The sequence below is a fragment of the Phalaenopsis equestris genome, unplaced genomic scaffold (assembly GCF_001263595.1).
Source record: "Phalaenopsis equestris unplaced genomic scaffold, ASM126359v1 Scaffold000665, whole genome shotgun sequence".
Classification (NCBI taxonomy): Eukaryota; Viridiplantae; Streptophyta; class Magnoliopsida; order Asparagales; family Orchidaceae; genus Phalaenopsis; species Phalaenopsis equestris.
The window spans coordinates 15,117-36,647 of record NW_018165105.1 but is presented as its reverse complement, the minus strand read 5'-3'; the positions used below and the strand labels follow the sequence as shown (position 1 = coordinate 36,647).

Sequence of the window (21,531 nt, the reverse complement as noted above, 5' to 3'; positions counted from 1 at the left end):
GGTGGGGGGGGGGAGTGGGAGGGTAATGTTTATTTCTTTTCCACAAGCAAATTTTATAAGAATAGGAAAAAACAACATAAACAGAAAATATGAAAAGCACAAATTTAAGCGCAAAGAAAAAAAAAATGTTATTTGGAAATGTGTGCGCAATCGCTTACTGTTCCTTCAAGCATTTTCAACAATGCCTGTTGAACTCCTTCCCCAGATACATCTCTGCTAATGTTTAGACTCTCAGCCTGTGCAAAATGCAAAAAAAATATCATTTTAGGAAAAGTTCAATCACAAAATTGTATAATAACACAATTCATCTTGAATTTATAGAACCTTCTTAGTGATCTTGTCAACTTCATCAATATAAACAATTCCTTGTTGGGCCGCCGTCACATTAAAGTCAGCTGCCTGAAAAACAAAAGTTTTTAGGCAATCACAAATATATATATATTTATGGGAAACGTGGTACTTTTGTAGCCCATGAGAATGCTTGATAAATGAGTTCAAACTTGTTAATTAGGTTCAAATTTTAAATGTGCAATCTACCTTATTTATTGTGCAGTATTAATAGTTGATACTTTGAAATAAACCAAAGCACCTAACTTGATAACAATTGTCAGTGCTTATAAATTAGACAAACATACAGACTAAGATTATTTTCATCACATCAGTGTTCCTGTAACAGTCAATTCAATATGCATTCAATCTATTCCATTCCAAAATAACCCACAAACTTAGCCATATAGTGAAATTCCATGCCTTTCACTTGAAACCTGCTGAATCTTGAATTGTCTGTGGTCTTACAATACCTAGGTAAGGGCTTGTACAACAGCAACAACAACAAGCCTTTATCCCACCAAGTAAGGTCAACTATATAAATCCTTTTTCTCAATTGCGTCCCATTGAATGTCAAATTTTCATTTAATTCTAAAGAATTAAGATCATTTTTTATACAATATGCCCAAGTCTTTCAAGTTCTACCTCTACCTTTCTTAACATAAATCGAATCTAAAACATCTAGCCTCCTAACTGGATCATCAGATGGTCGACGCTATATTTGAGCAAAACCATCTAAGACGACTCCCTCTAATTGTCCGCCACAAGAGCTACACCAACCCTATCACAGATGTATTCATTCTGCATTTTGTCTTTTTAAGTGTAAAGCTAATCATCCACCTAAGCATTCTCATCTCGGAAACACTTAGTTTTATGCTTCTCTTTTAAAGGTCAACATTCAACGCTACAGAGCATTGCAAGTCTCTAAACGCCTCTGAATCGTTTGGTTTGCACGTTTCACAAGTTTATTCGAAACCGCGTTTGGGGTTTTACACTAAACGCAGGCTGCGGGTCGAACCCCGTGGCCCGCCCCCGCCCACGGGCTGCGTTTCAGGATAAACTGCTTATCCTGAAACGCACAAGCTGTCTCAAACACACCCTTAGTTTTATGCTTCTCTTTTAAAGGTCAACATTCAACGCTACAGAGCATTGCATGTCTCACCACCATCTTATAAAATTTTCCTTTCAATTGAAGCGGTACTTTTCTATCACACAGTAGGACCGAGCATTCGTCCACTTCAACCAACCAAACTTGAATTCTACTAAAAACACCCCCATCTATATCACCATCACTTTGAACAAGACCGGTTGCATTCCTCTACTTCAACCAACCAACATTAATTCAACTGATAACATTCCCATCTATATCAACCTCACTTCAAACGTTTGACCAACCGTTGCATTCCTCCAATTCAATCAACCAACTTCAATTCTACTAATAACATCCCCTATCTCTTGGAGTTTTATCGTAAGCTTTTCCTAAATCAATAAAAATCATGATAAAACAAAATAGATATGGGCTTAAAGTCAATCCCTGATGTAATCCAACTAAAATAGAAAAATATTTGGTCAATCCACCTTCTGTTTGAACACAAGTAACAACTCAAGCATACATATCTTTAATGACTTGAATATAAGTCATATCAACACCTTTCTTCTCTAGAACTTTCTAAAGGCTATCTCTTGGAGCTTTATCGTAAGCTTTTCCTAAATCAATAAAAATCATATGTAGATCCTCCTTAGTTTCTATGTAATTCTCCAACAAACCTCTCAAAAAATGCATAGCTTTCATAGTAGACCTGTCCAGCTTAAATCCAAACTGATAATGCGTCTTAAACTATGTTCAATTACCCTCTACCATAATTTTAAAGTATGCACATCAACTTAATTCCTCTATAATTTGCACACTCTTGTGCATCCCCTTTATTCCTAAAAATGGGGATGCCCTCTATTCCTCAAGCATTGTTTTAGTTTTTAAAATAATATTAAAGAGTTTAATAAGCCAAGAAACTCTCAAATCTCCTAAATATTTCCACACTTCAACTAGGATATCGTCAGGCCCTAAAAACTTTCCACCCTTAATTTTCTTTAGTCTTCTCAACTATTTTTTTACTAATGCAACGATAAAAATGAAATGTTTTATTATTATTAGCGATATTAAGAACACTAAAGTCGATCGTATTTTCAAAAACTTTATTGAAAAAATTATCAAAATTGCTCACTCACCTATATTGAATATCGTTTTCTAAGGAAAACACCTTTAGATTTTCATCTTTAATATACTTTACTTGAGTTAAATCATTAATTTCTTTTCTCTTTGTTTGGCTAGTTTATACATATATTTTTCATCATTTTTAGTATCTAACATATTATAAAGATCACTAAAAACAGAATTTTTAGTTTCACAAATTGTTCTCTTAGACTCCCTATGGGTCTGTATATTTTTCTCAGTTCTCTAATTTTTTAAATTTAAACCAAATTTTATAACATAACTTCTTATATGTTATCTTTTTTTGCACAATTTTATTCCACCAGCCATTATTTTTATATATAAAATTTTTTTTCTTTTAATTCTCTAAGTACATATTTTACCCCTTGTTTAATAGAATTTGTTATTTTATCCCACAGAATTTATTTCTTCATGAACATCACAAAGCTTAAAATCTTGAAGTTTACTCATAAAAATAATTTTATTTCTCTTTTATGTGCCCCCATCTATTTTATGACAATAATTCATAGTATTCTTTATTTTACAACTCTTCATCATAAAATCCAGAACTAATAATCGGTGTTGAGTATTTAAATTCATACTTGGAATGATCATACAATCTTTACATTCTCAACAATCTCTTCTTCTCATAAGAAAATAATCAATTTGTGTTTTATTAGAACCATTCTTATAAATAATAATATGCTCTATCTCTTTTTTTTTTTAAATAAAGTATTAGCAATAACAAAATCATACGCTAAAGCAAAATCTAATATAACAATATCTAATATAACTCTACCTTCATCATTAATCACTCCAAAACTGTAGCCACCATGATGAATATTGTGAAAATCATCTACCACTCTACTGACATGTCTATTTAAATCTCCTCCAATAAAAATTATTTCTCTAAGAGGTAAGAGCATGTAAAAGAAAAAAAAAGTAGGAACAAAGAGATTGTAGGGAGTGTTTGTAGAGAGTTACTCTAGAAATTCCAGAAAAAGAGTCGCCCTACCCCTCTGGTGGCCTCCCCTATATATAGGCTTGAGCTGACCTCAAGGTCTTTTACATAAATGGCTACACCAATAAAAAAAGAAAAATTCAAACCACTCAATTCTTATGTATTTACATATCACCTAAACTTTAATTTTTACATACATATCATCTTGCCTATGCATGAAAAGGTGTATTTCACTTTTTAAATGTTAAAATGGTGGTATTTTCGATGTGATATGAAATATTTTGGTGGTATAAATGTACGAATTAAAGTTTAGGTAGTAAATATGTAAATACATAAGAGTTGGGTGGTATGTATGCAAATGCCACCCCCCCTCCCCCCTTTAAAAAAGAAAAAAGAAAATATATTAAAATGATTACAATGTCATAGTTAAATGTGTAGCATAGGTTGCATAATGTCATTCGACTATCATAAGAGTTTATGAATTCAACTTGACTCGCTTAATTAGCCCAACAAACTAGTTTGTTGAACTAATTGGCCGAGTAGGTCGTCTGCGCTAATTTGCCAAGTTGCATTGTTGAGCTTTATTCTAATATATTTGAAATATTCTATTCAAATCTCAATCTGTGGTCACATATTCAGCTATACATATATAGTTCCTTAATTCGTTTAATGATATGACAGAAAATTGCAAAAATAATATGAGATCAAAAAAATTATCAATACAAGAGTAAATATTTAAAAGTATATCGTATTTTGTGTCCCTTACTATCATTTATAAATAAAGCACAAAAGAGTTTTTTCTTCTCAATAGCCAAATTTTTTTTTCATTCATCTCTCTTTGTTCTTTCCGTGATCATTGCAACAAATGAAGGATGTCACAATGGATCAAATCGAAATTCCAAAAGAAAAACTTGGTGCTTCCTTATTTGTAAGCGAAAGAAAAAAAGAAAGCTCAAAGAATCACAAAATGTGAACATAGAGAAAGAACAAGAAAAAGTTCCTAGGAATGGACTTCTTGTCCCCCTATTTCAAGACCCTTCTACACCGCTAAAACTCTAGTCATTGTGAAAGCACCAGTCGAAGTTGAACCTTATCTTGTTGTGGAGACAACGCAATTTTGAGAACAATTGCGATGTAGTGACTAGACCCTCTAGACATATGATAGATAAGTTTAAGGGAATGAACACCTTAACAATAAAGTGCAATTTACTTTGAGTGAGCTTATGGGTGAGGGGTGATCTATTAATCACCATGCTCCATCTAAAATTGCTTATGAAAAAAATATTGCTGAGAAAATTAGTTAGAATGTTGTCCAATCAGTTCCAATAAGTATGGAGCATGAAAAAAAATAATTCTCGAGGAAGTCACCCAGCTTCCTATTGAACTTGCAACTATGAAAACTCTTGAAGCTCAAACTATAAACTCGACTGTTGACGGTAAAGATGAGCTTTTTTGCTCAATGGTCTTACATGTGCTAGCGGAATATGGTGTTGTGTTACTTGCATATGCCCCTTTCGAAGGGAATATCCTAATCAGTTACTTGGAAAAGTGCAACAACTTCCCACTGTTGCTTAAATGTGTGAAGTACATCAAACTCCTATGTCTTTACTTAAAGAGGTCGCTCATGAATTATCTACCGAGATTGCAATTAATCATTGAGCCAATGTTGACGTCGAGATGATGAACATGAACTAGATATCTCACCAAAGAGATGGTCAAATTCAAATCGGAAAATGAAGCAAAAACAGTTGAACTATTAAATCAACTGGTTGAACTAAGAAATTAGTTGGTGAGTTGAAGAATGAGTTTGGCGGAATAAAAGCTTTCTTTGAAGAAATTAGTAAACTAGTAGCTGAGATGGTTTCACGACCTATTTTTTTCCAAAAATGCTTAGAATCAATTCAGTCAAACAAATTCAAGTCCAGAGGTAAAATTTGTCTTACGACTTCTTTGAAAATGAAAATTACAGTTGAAGATGCCCATAATCATTGTCCTTGGCTTTTTTGTCTTGCTGTAGTGAGTTGAAAATTATGTTTTGTATTATGAGTGAATCGTTTGTGATAGTTTGTACTGTACTAATTATTTAATGAAATCACTGTTGATTCAGAAAGATTTTACTCAAAAAATAGTCTTTTAATAGCTCTTATGCACTATTCGTTAATATAACTAAGTTTGTTGATATTCTTCGTTACTCTTCCTTCCACTTCCCTAATACTAATGAGGGTTTTGAAACCTTAGTTCTTAATTTTCGGTCAACTTTTTTTTTATGATTTTGAAAATTGAATAAGAAAATAATTTTTGAAATTTAATTTAAATATAAGAGGCATATAGTTTAGGTTTTGAAAGTAGTGTGTTTTAATTTTTGAAAAGAAATGAGACCAAATGGATCTCATTAGTCCAATAGTTTGCATAATCGTGTCCGATACCGCGAATATTACACCCTCCTGAAAAATCAGTGTATACCTCAGCGATAGACTCAATCCTGTAAACTAAGAGTTTTGTGACATTCATTTGGCCTGCGAACCTTTTATATGTGACATACAAGTTCTCCTATCATATAAGTTCTCTTATCTAATACAAAGATTAAATAGGGTTTATTTTACCTAAGTTCCAAGTTCCCTATAAAGGCAAGCCCCTATAGTTAATTACATCTCAAATGATTGGGGTCACTTGAGAAAACTCTCGATAATGATCAGAGGTACTAGTCTTCAACATTTCAAAGTTTAGGCTTTCACGGTATGGAGTGGAAAAGCAAGTGAGAGTGGCTCAAATAGGAACAGTTATTTTTAGGAGTCGGAGAAAGAAAACGGTATGGTAGGGGATGTCATAGATCCCGAGAAGAAACCTCAATGACTTCCCAGACTATCCTACTGTGTGGCTGTGTTTGTTTTGGAGAAAATGCTATTTGAGTGTTCAATCCTGTCAATTTTATTATTTGAGACTTACACTTACATAATAACTGGTTATGCAAATAGGTCGCAAAGATAAGAGGGTTAACGTCGTACCACATAACAACCTCGGAACCTAAGACGAGTTAGGACTTACGTTGCACAACGTGGTTGTGCAGGGGCCTAAAAGAGGGTGAGGAATTACGTCGCGCTAGGCGAGCTACATCGAAGTCCTATGAGTTGTTTAAACTAAGGAAGTTTAGTTGGTGAAGACTTTCTTTGATGTTGTAGAATGACGACCCCCTCTACTTGTAGTATGCTCCAAACTCCTTGTCGTGCTGCCCACGAAGTTGCTTCGGGCTCCTCGTCGAAGTAGCAGTCTTAAAGTCTAAGGTTCAAACAGTTTTACCAAGTGTATTTCAATGTCTCGGTTTTGTTGTCATTGGGGGGTTAAGTTGATTAGAGCGACACCGGTTAGCATCTCACGGTTCCCTCGTTTTTGGTATCACTATTTTCTTTTGAATTTACTTAGCTTAAACGAATTGTGAAATCCATTTAAACCGGTGAGATCTCGTTAGGAACCGTGGGCTACCTCCTCCGAGGGACTCCCGTAAATTCGAAAGAGCGTGTTATGTTTTGTTTTGTTTTGATTTGTTTTGAAAATGTTGTTTAATTTTAAAAATTCATTTTTTTTTCCAAAGTGAAATTTTCTAAAGTGAAATTGTATTCAGTATCTCCATAATGTGTTAGAGCAAGAGCAAATTGCAATGACAAAACAACAACAAATAAAATGTACTTGTGTACTTGGCATATCTGCAGTTATCCCTGTTGCATGTTTAACTCACAAAATACAATATAATTTACAGTGAATTTAAATAAATTGCAGAGAATGGAAGAAAATAGTAAACAGTAGAACAAGTTGTAGCAACAACAAGGAACTCAAAAAAGGTGATCCTAAGACTTCCTACAACTCCTAACTGCCACTGGCGAGCTAGTACGGTGATCCTACGACCTCCTGCGGCTCCAGAAAGCTACTAGCAAGTGTGTACGGTGATCCTACGACTCCGAATAGCAGCTAGGAATTTCGAATAGCGTCTGCATGAGTTCCTATGAACCCAAACAGCAATTAGCAAGCCTAAACAACGATCATAAGGCCTCCCACAGCTCGGGACAGCAGCTAGGGAATCCCAACAACAACTCATAATAATCACCAAACAACAATTCTAGGCTTCCGAACAACAGTCCCTAGCACCAAACAGCAGTTTTAAGCTTCAAAACAGCAATTCCTAGCACCAAACAGTAGTTTTAAACAGCAAACAGCAACTCTAAGCTTCCAAACAGTACTTAGCACCAGACAACGGTTCTACGACACTGGGCAGCAACTTGGAGGTTTAGGTAGTAGTCCTACAACTTCCTACAACATCGGGCAGCGACTAGGAGCATTGGACAACACCTTACAGCCCTTCCTACATTCCAAAAGGTGGCTTTGAAATGCAAACAATGCTTACAACGCCTCCTATCATTCCAAACAGCAACTATTAAACACCAAACAGAACTTTACAGTGATTGACAACCTTAAACAGCATATAAATGGGGCGCAAAACCCTCCAAAACAGTGACTAAGTTGTTCAAGGAAGACCAACAAAAGCAAGCAGAGATCAGGTTGCCCAATGAATAAAATTGTGCATCAGACCACTGCTTGCATCTTTCTAACTAGGGCATAAATTCGGTTAATACGGTTCAACGCAAAATACTATTTGGAAATCTCCAAAAATCAGTCCCTATGATTGGAAGAGCTACTATCATAACAAATGTAAGCAGATAAATAAATTATGAAGTGTCTGCAGCATATGTTAAGCTCCGCCATCATGGGATCAAGTCTTATGGATGAAAGAATGCATTAAAAAGCTTTAAACTGAATGATATAAACAGGACTAGTTCAATTCCTCAGACAGTTTCCTTTCAGCTTTCAACAGATTCAGCACTTTCGATTAAAGATCTTATAAAAAAATTTAAGCGGGGAGATCGAACTTGTACCTACCAATCTCACAAATTTCGGGTAAGAAGAAACCAAGGGGGAGGAATCCTGTCGAGCGAGGAGAACCAAATCGAGCAGACCGAGCGAGGAAGAAGGCGAGCGTCTTGTCTAGATTAGGAGCGGGTGCCGAATTAATCCAAAGAGCTGGATCGGGCCGAATCAAGCGGAGTTCTGTTCCGAGAGACGACTCCTGAGAGAGGTCGCGCAGAGGAAGAAAAAAAAATGTCGCAGGCTTCGGTTAAGCAGGCGAGCGGGAGTAAATGTCTTGAGAGCGGGACTATAGCGAAGAAGCAGACGCGAGAGAAGGGAGCCGAATCAAGCAGGCGTCAGTTTCTGTTCACAAAGGAGGTGCGGGTGAGGCGCAGGAGGAGCGGGCGCTTGTCTTGAGAGCGGGACTATAGCGAAGAAGCAGGCGCGAGAAAAGGGAGCCGAATCAAGCAGGCGTCGGTTTCTGTTCACAGAGGAGGTGCGGGTGAGGCGCAGGAGGAGCGGGCGCTTCGTCTTTCCCTGTCGAGTGGGCTCGAGCAGAGAAGCCTCGGGAGAAGAAGAAGGCGAGCGAGGGAAGGTTGGCGAGCGAAGGAAGATGAGCAGGAGCTCGGGAGAGGCAGAGGAGGAAGACAAGTCGAGCTGGATTTCTGTCGAGAGAGGAAGGCGAGCGCTACGGGCTGTTGCGTGAGGAGACGAGAGGCGAGCGGCTTTGGTTCGGAGAGGAGTGCGGGGGTTCTGTTCGTAGAGAGGAGGAGAGCTTCGGTCGGGCAAGGAAGAGGTGAGCGAGGACTTCGGTGCACAGGCGGGAGGTGTCGAGGGCTTCGATGCAGAAGAGGAAGGGGGTGAGTTCGAACGGAGCGGTTGTTTGGCGCAGGGAAGAGAAGAAGCCAGCAGGTGACTCGAGCGGAAGAGGCGAATGGGAGCTCTGATGCAGAGGAGAGGCGTGCGGGATTCTTTAGGGCAGAGGAAGAGACAGTGGAGGCTAGCGGGGGATTGAATCTCGTCGTGAGAGGAAGATGGAGTCGAATGTCTCTCCGGGGAGGAAGCGCTCGATCTGTATATCCAAATTTTCAATGTGCCCATTACAAGTGAAACGGCGGGGAATTGATTAACGGAGGAATTGATTAACGTCTATTAACGCAACAACTTAATTAGAAAGTAATAAGGCCTCATTAAATTTAATTAAGGGTTTAGATGAGGTAATTTCAAATTTGAAATTTCAAATTACAAATTGGGTTGTAGCCTGACCCGAGATATAATTGGGCTATGCTTAGCCCGAATTGATCCCTGGTTAAGCCTAAACTCGTCTCATTTAATTAAACTTAATGCGCATCAATTTTCGTGTTGTTTATGTCAGCGCATAATCATAGTGATATGGGTGTCTTTCCTGGCTAAAGTCGACGTCCCGGACACATCCGTGTGGTCCATTTCATCATCCGGAGTCGTTCGGGTGAGCTCGCTGACGATCCGTCCAAAAAAGTGTCACTTTCGTGCGTGGTGTAGCGCGTGCGTGAAGTACGACGTTTGTGAGTATTCGAGTCATGGAGGGTTCACCTAAGGCCTTCTGATCCTGTAGGAACTCATTTTCAGGCCCTCTACACGTTGGTCCTTAACCCTTGCAACTAGAAGTTGAGTGCTTGGAACCACTCATGCGAGTTTTTCACGAAAATGAGCCAAGAAGTGGTTTGAAGTTCTACGGGAGGTGGGCTCTATTGCTAGTCCGCTAGGATGGTCAATAAGAACTCCTAAAGCTAAATCCTAGGTTCTAAGAGTAGGAGACTGGGACCTTACTAAAAATGAGGTCAACATTAATACCTCCACTCTGTTTCCAAAAGATGGCTTCTGTCTTTTACAATAGCAACCAGGCATTTACAAAAGGTTCGTTTGTAGGAAAGTCCAAGTTAGGAAGAATTAGTATAAATGTTTTGCAAGCAAATTATGACTTTGGAGATGCTGCCAAGCTTCGCCTAATGGGGGAAGATGAATTCCTAAACTTGATAGATGATAATGAAATCTGCTACTATAAAGATCAATCCGGGTTAGGCTAAGATTTCCCTTGTGTGTCGATTTGTAGATACTCTTAACTACTGCGTAGTAGTATCAACTCAGATAAGACCCAACACATTTGTGAGTATAGCACGATGATTTTGTATACGAGATTCAAGAAGATGCATCGATCTTTCAACCGATTTTGTCATTTATTCACTGTGAAGGCATATAAAGAGGGATTCATCCTTTTCATTGCTACCGTCATTTGGAAAATTCAGACTAGAGAATAAAGTGTGTGATTGGAAGAATAGCTTATGCTTTATGAGCTGCAAGGTGACGTCAATAGACATTCCAACTAAGCCTCAACCATTCTCTGCTAATAGAGCGTTTTTTATAACCCTCGCTCCTGAAGATGACAAAAGCTATTCGGGCTCCTGAAGATGACAAAAGCTATTCGGTCCTCAAAAAACTTAAATTAAAGGTTAAAAAGCCTATGGAACAACATTTCGTGGAGAAGATACTTGTTGGTAAATTACTTCATGTAATTTAAGTTTGAGTAATTAAAAAACTATTGTATGCATATTTTCCGTATATATGACAAACAACTCATGAACCTTTAAGTTAGTAAAAACACCGCTTTCACTTTGCACTTTGGCCATTAAAAAAAAAAAAATTCTTGTGAATTGCATAGCGCTTAATTCCTTGAAAATGCTATATTAAATTATCTAACTGTGTTGTTCCCACTAAAAACTAACTTGGAAGTACACCGTTTGAAAATACATGTAAACTGGGATTTAGAAATTACATTCATAACAAGTCCAAGAACTTGATAAGTAGGATATAGAAATCTCATTTCAATGAGCACTTTACAAAAGCTAAAATGCACCATTTCTTGTTAGATGTTCACTACCGATTTCATACTAAAATGATAAATAAATTAGATTTCTTCATTTATTAAGATTGCTGCTAATTTGCATGGATAAATAGTTGATGACGTAATTAAATTCAACTACAATCCAAGAGCTTAATGCTATGACATTGTAGTTTGAGTAGAATAGGGGCTGAACGACACATCAATTGGATAGACATAGAAAAGAGTTACTACTGACTTTGCACATTCAAGTAATAAAAATTCACATTTTTCTCATCAAATATGCAGATATAAGAAAGAATGACGAGAAAAATAATGACTGAAATCAGCAAATACCATCAAAAGTTTGTAAAGTATGGACTCCACATCTTCACCAACATATCCTGCCTACAAAATCAATCACATTCCACCAAATTAAGAGAAAAAATTCATGGAGGAAATTGAGCATCTAGGAAGGCTAAAATTCTCAAGTTTTCAAAGAACATCATAACAGCACAGATAAAGATAAACTAGATCATGCCAGTAATGAATAAATATGTATTAAGTTTCACAACAAACAAATACAATTAAATTGAAAGAAATCCAACGGTCACCTTCATGTAACTTTTAAGGTTCAAATCAGTGCGATTTTGATTATTCGAACAAATACAATTAAATTGAAAGAAATCCAACGGCACCTTCATGTAACTTTTAAGGTTCAAATCAGTGTGATTTTGATTATTCGACTTCAAAGAGATGAGCAAACCAAATCTTCTTTTAAGGTTCAAATCAGTGCGATTTTGATTATTCGACTTCAAAGAGATGAGCAAACCAAACTACAGGTGAATGTTTCCTAACATGCTACTTAACAAAACATACAGCTTGGGCCAACATACACAAAAATCAGATGACATCTAAAATAGTTAATCAAATGATTTCATCTAGTTTATTAGTATTAAACCTCAAAGCTACACGGTTTATGTTCTAATAAAGTTTTAGATTGTCTTCACTAATTATGTATGATTCTCTGAACCATATTGATTCAAAGGAAAAATTGTAAAATCCAATACGAATGACCAGTGTTCAGGAATCACATGCCACAAAGTGTACTAACAGTTTAAAAAGGGATTCAGTCAAGTTAGCTGTGATCTGAAAGGTTGGTAAAGGTTAGATTTGACCAAAAACCCTAATGAAAACCTACGGGACTTCATATGTGGTTGATTAAGCCCATATGAGGTGTCAACTGGATCGAGCTGCCAACGAACCTGTTAAGCTGGCCTATTATAAGCTTAAATAAGCAAATTTAAATGGTTACAAATATTTTATGGAATGAACCTAAAATCTTGTTTGATTGAACTACCTAAATGAGCCAGCCTCTCTAGCCAATTACACATGAGTCAATCAGATTGAAGTCTCAGCTTCTCTTCTCTCTCATTATCACCTACACGTCACATAAACCCTCAAAATCCTTCTCATCACTAGCCACAATCATTCCTCGATCTCTTTTGTTATTGCTTTCTGATTCTTGAGCTCTCTCAAAACCACTGCAGATCCTTCCCCCAGGTCTTTGGTACCGTCATCACAAGTGGATTAAAAAAAAAACATAGATTTCTTGCTATGGAGGATTATCTGTCCTTAAATACAAACAACGGAATAAAGTCAGCATTTGCTTTGACATTATATAAAAGATAGTAAAGCAAGTGATAAGCATTTCCTATCTAATTTTCATATTAGCTATAGATCAAGAAATGTCTAGAATTTATTTTTTTCAGAAAAATCTTACTTTTTTATTTCTTTCAAAAGAACTCTCTTAATTGCATGATATTGGTATTTACAATCCCATAGCACAAGAGCACAATTCATTTCAATCCTAAGTTTTTCATTTCAAAACTGACAAAAGTTAAAAAGGTGGTGAAAAATCTAATAACTGGTTATAGGAATATTATGGTATTTTCTTAACTTTGAGGTGGTTCAAAGAATTCTAGAAGCAAAAATGGCTAGTAGAGAAAAATATATATTCTAATTATTGGGTGGTTTGAAATTTTTTAACTATTGGAAAATGGACAAGTAAAATTTTAAAAGTAAAGTTAAAATTGACAAGTACTTCGAAAATTTCTGATATCATATAAGATAAGGATAAAAAAATAATTTGTTTATAAACGAAAAAATGTCTTGGAAAAATTACCAATTTAGAAAGTCTGGGAAAGATTTAATTTTTTTAAGTATGAGCAGTCTTTTCAATCAAATTCATTTTTTGAGAATAAAAAAAATGAAAGATAAATTTGAATTCAAGAAAGAGAAGTCGATTCAGGTATATATATACTAAAAAAAATGAGAACTTAGAGCCCTTGTAACAAACAGCATTTTTCATTAATGGTTTACCCTTGACAAAATTAAATGAAATTATATAGTTTTGTCTGGGGTGTTCTAGTTTTGTCTGGGTTGTTCTTGAAATATAGGCTAGCCTATTTATTTTACATAACCCCATTAGTTAAATAGACTGGCCCAGCCCAGGTATTATAATCTGATCTTTTCACGGTCAAGGATGGATTAGGATGGGCTGGCACGACTGTTATAAGCACATATATCTGACAGAACCCAAATATGATATACCAGCCCAGCAAAACTTGTTTCAGAACCACCCCATTTAGTAAGCGACTCCATAGATGTGATTAGTTCACCTGCTTGATTTTTCTTAGACCATCTCTGCGTTAAAACATAATTGACTTCCCACTAATGCTGTAGATAAAAGCATAACATATAGAAAAACACATATTATCAATCAGAACAAGCATATCATCATATGATAATGAAATAATATTCTCATCAATGGCCAATTTCATGTTAAACTTTTAAAGAAGTAAATGTAAAGAATTCATGAAAGCTAACTCTTCTACTACAAAGAAACTTGCCTGTGTGAGGGTTGTGGCATCAGCAATGACAAAAGGTACATTCACAAATCGGGCCAATGTTTTCGCTAGTAGTGTTTTCCCTGTCCTTGAAAGAAAAGTTTACAAATACATAAGAATAGATAAACATGAATGAATCCTTATGAGAAAGTTTAGTCCTAGATACTTAGCAACGTTCATCTGAAACAACAATAAACAGAATAAAAATGCACTAAGCAATTCTAACCTCACAAATCAACGCCAATTTTCCAAAACGGAGAAAAAAATATTGTTACCCACATGGCTTTTAGTGTTATGAAAACAGCAAGAGTGTTCCCAGCAAACCTTTCATCGTTCTTTGAACTAGTTAATCTAGCAGGAACAGCTAGCATTTCAATCTTGTGTAATATTGTAAAGTAGGCATAACAAAATATACAAAAGTTGATGTAAGTTCTTGCATAGCTACTCACCTACGAAGCTTCACTAAAAATCATCAGTTAAAGTCCCTTGACTAAGCCATAAAGTTCATCCTTATGTTTAAGTTTTGGCGTCTAAACAAATATCAAATGTACCGAATGATAATTGAATAAATACAATTCAAGGGCAGAGTACTATTTTCAAATGGGTCAGCATGAATATTATCCTCATAAACAAGTTAGTTCTTTTTCTGAATTCTTTCTCAATTAGAACTTCAGTTTTTTACAAGTTTTCTATTCTGTAAATCACTGCATCATTACATGCAATCAAGTCCTTTCTTGATAGCGATAAAATATTGGATGATATGATACGGATTCGGATAATAAGAAAGACAAAGCAAATATAGGAAGAGCATTGGATAGGTAGAGAGAAGAAAGAGATTGGGGATATACAAGAATGAAATCCTTGGAGAGAGGAAGAAACAAAAGAAGAAACCAAAGAATACAAAAAAATCCCCATAAGGGTAGCCAAATCTCTGATTTCAATTAATCTTCAAATCTAATTAGCATTTACAATGCACTAAACACTGCTTATAAAAAATAAGGCTTATTAAAATAACCTTTAAACAAATAGTAAATACCAAACTACTCCCAACTGACATCTAGCACGATACTAAAGATGAACAAGATTCATGACAACAGACTAAAGGAACTTGCACTGGATCAATCCCCTTAGGCTACAAAGATATCTACTATGGACGATTGATCATTGCATCATCATTTGATTTCCAAACCATCATGTGATTACTATCACACCTCCTTTCCTCTCTCAAAAAATTAAAATACATTTATCGACCTTGGAAATCGATTCGTTTATTGTCATTCTTATGAAAGCACGTGAAACCCCTTAGAAACATACCTAAACCCTTCAAAATTCAAAATAATTGATCAAAACAAAACTAATCCTATCTAACATTAAACGCTCTAATAAGATAAACATGAAACAGGTTCATGACCAATGACTAAAGCTACTTGAATTGTGTTGGCGAAAGGTGAAACGTCAAAAGTGAAAGGTCAAAGGAAAATGTACAACACTATTTAGTTTTAGGGTTGTTTAACACAATGATAAAATTTAATCTTCAATAGACGACATAAAAAATATTCAGGATATTATATATTACTTACCTTGACTCTGTTGAGGCCTCGAGATATATTCAACAAGCCCTATACCATTATGGGTGCAGGCAACGAAGCTTGACGAGATAAATTTCTTAATTGAAAAAAAAAAACTTGAGAACTAATTGGATTACCCTCTGGCAAAAAAGTTGTTGGATGTAAATGAATATTTGCATTTAAGTTTCATTCTGATAGATCTGTAGCTCATCACAAAGTTTGGTTGTTCGTTAGGGGCTACACTCAGATTTATGGGACTGACTACTTAGACACATTCTCTTCGATAGCTAAGTTGACTTTGACTCGCCTCTTCCTATGCTTGGCTACAACGAAGAATTGGTCTCTACACCAGATTAATGTGAATAATATATTTCAGCATGGTGATCTTTTAGAAGGGGTATACATGAAGCAACCTTCTAAGTTTGTTGCTAATGGGGAGTCTGGTAAAGTATGTTGTCTTTGGAAGTCACTATATAGATTGAAGCAAAACCCCAAGGGGGGTATGGTTCGTAAGATTGTCATGCAGTGGAAGAGTTTGAGATGTAGAAAAGCAAAAGTGATCACATTGTATTCTACAAACAATCTGCTTCTGAGATCATTCAATTAGTGATGTATGTTTATAACATTATTATTACTGAAAGTGATGTGCATAAAATTTTATCATGAAAGTTATCTCTCCACAAACAGTTCAACACTAAAGATCTGAGTATATTGAAGTACTTCTCGAGGATTGAGGTATCAAGGAACAAGAAGGGTATATTTCGATCTCGACGTATGTGTTGAATTTGTTAGCAGAAACTAGAAAATTAAGGGTTAAGCCATATAGTGCTTCGATGCTTCCAATCAACCAACTTACCAAGGATGGAGGTATTTAATGATCATGAATGATAATAGGAACTTGGTGGGAATTTTAAACAACCTCACAGTGACTCGCCCTGACAATGTGTATTCAGTTAGCACTATAACTTAGTTCATATCTTCCCCCATAATTCAACATTGGTCAACTCTGGAACAGATACTATGTTTCCTCAAAAGAGCTTTTGGAAAAGAGATTCTATATTAGAATCATAAGCATAAAAATATTGAATGTTTCTCAAATACAAATTGGGTAGGTTTTAAGATTGATCGAAGATCCATTACTGAATATTATGTTTTTGTTGGGTGATAATTTGATTTCATGGAAAAGTAAGAAGCAAAATGTAATGTCACGGTCCAGTGCAAAATTTGTATAGAACAATGGCACAAAATTGATGTGGGCATCTCAATTCCTAACCGAAATGGCTTTTAAGAAAATAGTTCTAGCAAAGTTGTGGTGTGATAACCAAACTGCAATTCATATTGCTTCAAACTCTGCTTTTTAATCAATGAACTAAGCACACGAGATAAATTATCATTTTGTTCATGAAAAGATTAAAAAATTTTGATTTTTACATCTCATGTAAAAAATTGAGGAACAATTAGGTGAAATCTTCACAAAGGCCCTTAAAAGAGCTGGAGTCACTTATATTTGTAACAAGTTGGGCATGATAAATATACATACGCTAGCTTGAAGGGGAGTGTTATAGAAAATATTAAATTTAATGGGTATATATTAGGAAACATGTATATTTGGAGGATTGATATTATATACTCTAATTAGATGAGATCTAATTATAAGATTTATTCTAAATTAGAAATATTCCTACTATATAGACATAGGAGTGTGTATAAATATGTAACATATTCTTTCAATTGAATAATAAGAAGTTTTCCCGTTACAATCATCATTACTAACACCAGCATTCTCTTCAATATAACTTTCAATATCACTGAGAAAGCAAATTTTCCAAAATTGGCTCACAAGAAAAGCACTCATCAATGTCACAAATCCTACCCATCTCAAGATGTCTCTTGATTGGGGTACCTAGATTGTTTCTAGCTTTAATTTTTAAAAAATTATCATCTTCATTAGACAAATCTCAATCATTAAGGTCGATATTACAAAGATTTATTTCTCAATGATTTTTTGCGGTGTTGTATGAGGTGTTAAACTTAATCTTCACAAAACGTTCTAAATAATTTCTATCCATGAAACCTTTGGTCCCATTTTCCTTTCAACCTCTGACATTAATCATATATTCTCGTATAAAGAGCCTATTTTCTACTGCTTATTGCACATGTACTAAAAGCATGATTTTCAACTTGGCACATGTTAGGTGTATGAGAAGTGTGTCCATATCTGCTAAGCTCATGAAAAGCATGTTGAGGTCTACAGTTTTATGGTACACAGGAATTTACCAGTATTATTAAAAGAGTATTAAGAGATATTTTATATAGCAAAGCACCTAACTTTATTTAGGAACTTCTCAAAATTTACATATCTTATTTAAAATGTATAATTAGTTGACTATTTTTACACAAATACCATGGATTCTTTCAATAATGTTGCAACTCTATAAAACTTCTCTCAGCAAATTGTCACAAGGGAAGTTATGAAAGTCACACAAATAATAGTTGCAAATTAGTCTAATAAATGCTGGTGTAAAAATACTTCATGATTATTTGACCATTTAATCCCTCAGAAAAAATTAAAATCTTAATTTAAATTGAAATTATTTTTACGTAAAATAAAATTTTAAATATATAATTACATATTAGAGGAATGCATTTCTTTATCTAAGAGGTTCTTATTCGCCTCTGAAACTTCACACCAACTCCTCTACTAAATAAGAAAAAAATAGAAGAAAATAAGAGGTGTTGCCATTAGAAAAGGAACGCAATACAGGATGAGGGTTGGTATCTATTTTGTATCTTTATGGAGTCTGGTTCTACAAGCAAATCATCGCAATGCAAGCAAAAGTTCAAGCTATTCCCTTCAACTCATCATTGAACCATGGATGATTGAGATCAAAGGCATCATCATAGAGGGGGTACAATGTGAATGTGATCAACTTATTTAGAGAATCCATGCATGGAAGAGTTTGGCAAGCCTACCAACAAGCCAAACCAGGTTTTGCTTTCCTCTTGCAGTACAAACAAGTTATATTTTAACACATAGTTGGAGATGGAAATAGAGTTGCACATTGTTATGCCCACTTTGCCCTTCAAGGGGATTTTACTTTGAAACGTGTAAATGAACAACATGCTCTCTTTTCTCTTCATTTAGAAGATATGGCTCCTTTTGTAAATGCCTAAAGGCACAGTTTTGTACACACTTTGTAGCTTTTAATATAGTGATACAAAATCAATATTTCAATGGGGGAAAGAATCAAAATGTTGCTAGTGATGCAGATCCAAAAAATGCCATTTGACACCAACGGATATCATCTGAAATATGAACAGCATGCGAGAGATGGCACAAAGAGACATAAATGAGGACAAAATTCAATTGATAAATCTTAAAAGGGATAAGGCACTAAGACTCCCATACGTCAATTAGTGGTTTTCTTCTGCTTTTTCACATGCAGGGCAGTAGCTAATCATGATACACAGTAAACACATACAACCAAAGCCTAAACTTGTTGATTGATATTTGAAACTCCGATCGTTGCATTTATTTATCCGTTTAAATAAAATTATAGAAGTCAAAATCAAAGCACAATAATATTATGAACACTCATATGTTCAGAAAGTCTGTCATTTAAAAGATACACCCCATTATTAAACAAGAATGCTCAATCTAAGCTCTCAAGGTATCAATTCTTCAGAAAATTCATTGAAAAATATTTCATCTGACAAAAAAAGAGAGAATTGAAAAGTTGTGCCCCATGAATGTAAACTCCGTAAATTTTGGATTAAGTTGAAAGAAATCAGGTAAATAAAACATTGCTAATGACTGATGATTAGCATGACCGTTTCTAATGATTAAAAGTACTTGAAAAAAATGAATACTTATAGAAGCACTAGAAGATTTAATAAAGTTGAAAAAAAACGGGATGAAAAAGCCATGTGGATACCTGAGCCAGTGGGACCAATTAAAAGAATGTTGCTTTTTTCAAGTTCCACCGTATCATTATCATTAATCATAGATCCATCAGTATTTGAATCGCCTGCAGACCTAATAACCAGTTTCATTAAATAAATGAGGGCAATGGCATCACCTCTGGCAAATGTTCTAGGCAAATGAATATAGAAAAAATTACTGAGAGGATAAGAAGTAAATCCAACCAGTCTGACAGATTATCATAATAGATCCTCTTGTAATGATTGTAGACTGCTACAGAGAGTACCTGGAGCGGTAAAGCAAGTGCTTTTTATTCACAAACAGTAAAGTATATAAGCAAATCATAAAGAAAAATATAACCGGAAAAGCACGATGCATGCAATGAATTGCTGTAAATGTCATTACCTACAAATGAAAATTTATAGTGCTTGATCAGCAAGGCAACTAAATCTATCGTTGACCTATTGTTATTTAAGAAAAAGAAAAAGAAAAAGGAAAGCCCATCCCAGTGCCATACCTCCCATAGCAGCAAAGCCCATACACCCCAATTCTCGTAACTAGTTATGTGCCACTCCCTTTACAGAGTTGGATGTCCAGCTCATTAAAAAAATATATAAATACCATAAAATAAAAACCTAAAAACTAAATAACCCTTGGCCCGTTCCTCTCTGGTGCTCTCTTTACTTGCACTTCAACTAGCTCACTCTCTTGCAATCACTCGCTCCCTTCCTCTCATCTTCTCCGTATTCAACCCTACCCAAATTATCTAAAACCCTTGACAGCAATAAGACAAGGAAGCCATGCCAAGAGCTCATGGGAGAAGAAAACAATAAGATATGCAGCATATGAATATGTGAGGGTATCATATGAATAAGATGGGGGCTCTTGCACGAAGGCATCCGACGAAACCAACAGTGTATAAAGGAGAATGGGGAAATTGTGAGAAGAACAAATTTAAGTTAGGTCTGTTTCGTAACCATCAACTTCATCTTCTTTGGTGACATCACCTCCACAAACTCTCCGTCAACTTCCCATCTCCCACTCTGACAAGCCCGCCAACACTACAGCAACTCATCTTCAGCCTACCGGTGCAACACTACGCCAATCAACTTTGACGGCAACCAAAATAAAAGCCAGACCACTCCCAAATCTTTCCCATGTTAATTGATCAACCATATCCCTCTTCTTGTAATGTTTGAATGCTTAATTAACTATAAATAGAGAGTTATAAAAATAATGTTTGAGGGGATGTATTACTTATTGACATAACCCATATTCTATTGCCTAGTCACTAGGATATTATTTGTTAATCCCATACTTTAATTCTATGTTAAAGCTTATGGTATTTCTCATACAGTGGTTTAAAAAAACAAGGCATCTATGAAGAGAATGGATACTAAATAATCATTAAGAAAGCTACTGCCAGGAACAATGATCATCAATCTTCTCATCATTTACATTTTTAACAAACCTTACCTGGAAATAGTTTCCTCAAATCTTTTGATTCTCTTATTCTCAAGCACTAACTAATCCTCAAACAACTCCAAAATAAAATAATAACAGTGTAAACTGACATACACGCAATTTATCTAATAGTATGATCATGAAAATCTAATTAGAATCCATACATTGTATGGTGGAATAAAATTAGACACTATACAACAAAAAACAAAATGGTGAATGGAAAGGTAGCTAGTGAATGTAAATTAATCAATAAATGTTGAGTCCAACCTACTTGTAAGTAAATCTTTGTAATACAATAATAAAAGCATGCAAATTTCCAGTACAGACCATTATGGAACAAAGTAAATTTGCACAACAAAATAATTAATTTTATTCCAAAAATTATACCAACCATAGCAAGCACAATACTTATATTCTA

The 21,531-nt window shown here is 35.2% G+C and overlaps 1 protein-coding gene across 2 annotated transcripts in view; it reads right to left on the bottom strand.

Moving 5' to 3' along the window:
* LOC110030142 (CLP protease regulatory subunit CLPX1, mitochondrial) overlaps nucleotides 1-19,929 on the bottom strand; it is a 53,296-nt gene extending 33,367 nt beyond the window's left edge. Inside the window, exons 1-6 of one of the 2 annotated variants that reach the window (XM_020732724.1) lie at nucleotides 19,874-19,929; nucleotides 19,663-19,763; nucleotides 14,163-14,242; nucleotides 11,607-11,658; nucleotides 325-398; nucleotides 159-236 (exon numbers count right to left, since the gene is read on the bottom strand). In XM_020732724.1, the coding sequence (XP_020588383.1) occupies nucleotides 159-236; nucleotides 325-398; nucleotides 11,607-11,658; nucleotides 14,163-14,242; nucleotides 19,663-19,732 (354 nt within the window). In that variant the 5' untranslated portion in view covers nucleotides 19,733-19,763; nucleotides 19,874-19,929. Of the gene's footprint in view, nucleotides 1-158; nucleotides 237-324; nucleotides 400-11,606; nucleotides 11,659-14,162; nucleotides 14,248-19,662; nucleotides 19,764-19,873 lie in introns of those variants that run through there. The other variant, XM_020732725.1, reaches the window with a different exon arrangement.
* Nucleotides 19,930-21,531: the final 1,602 nt, after the last annotated feature.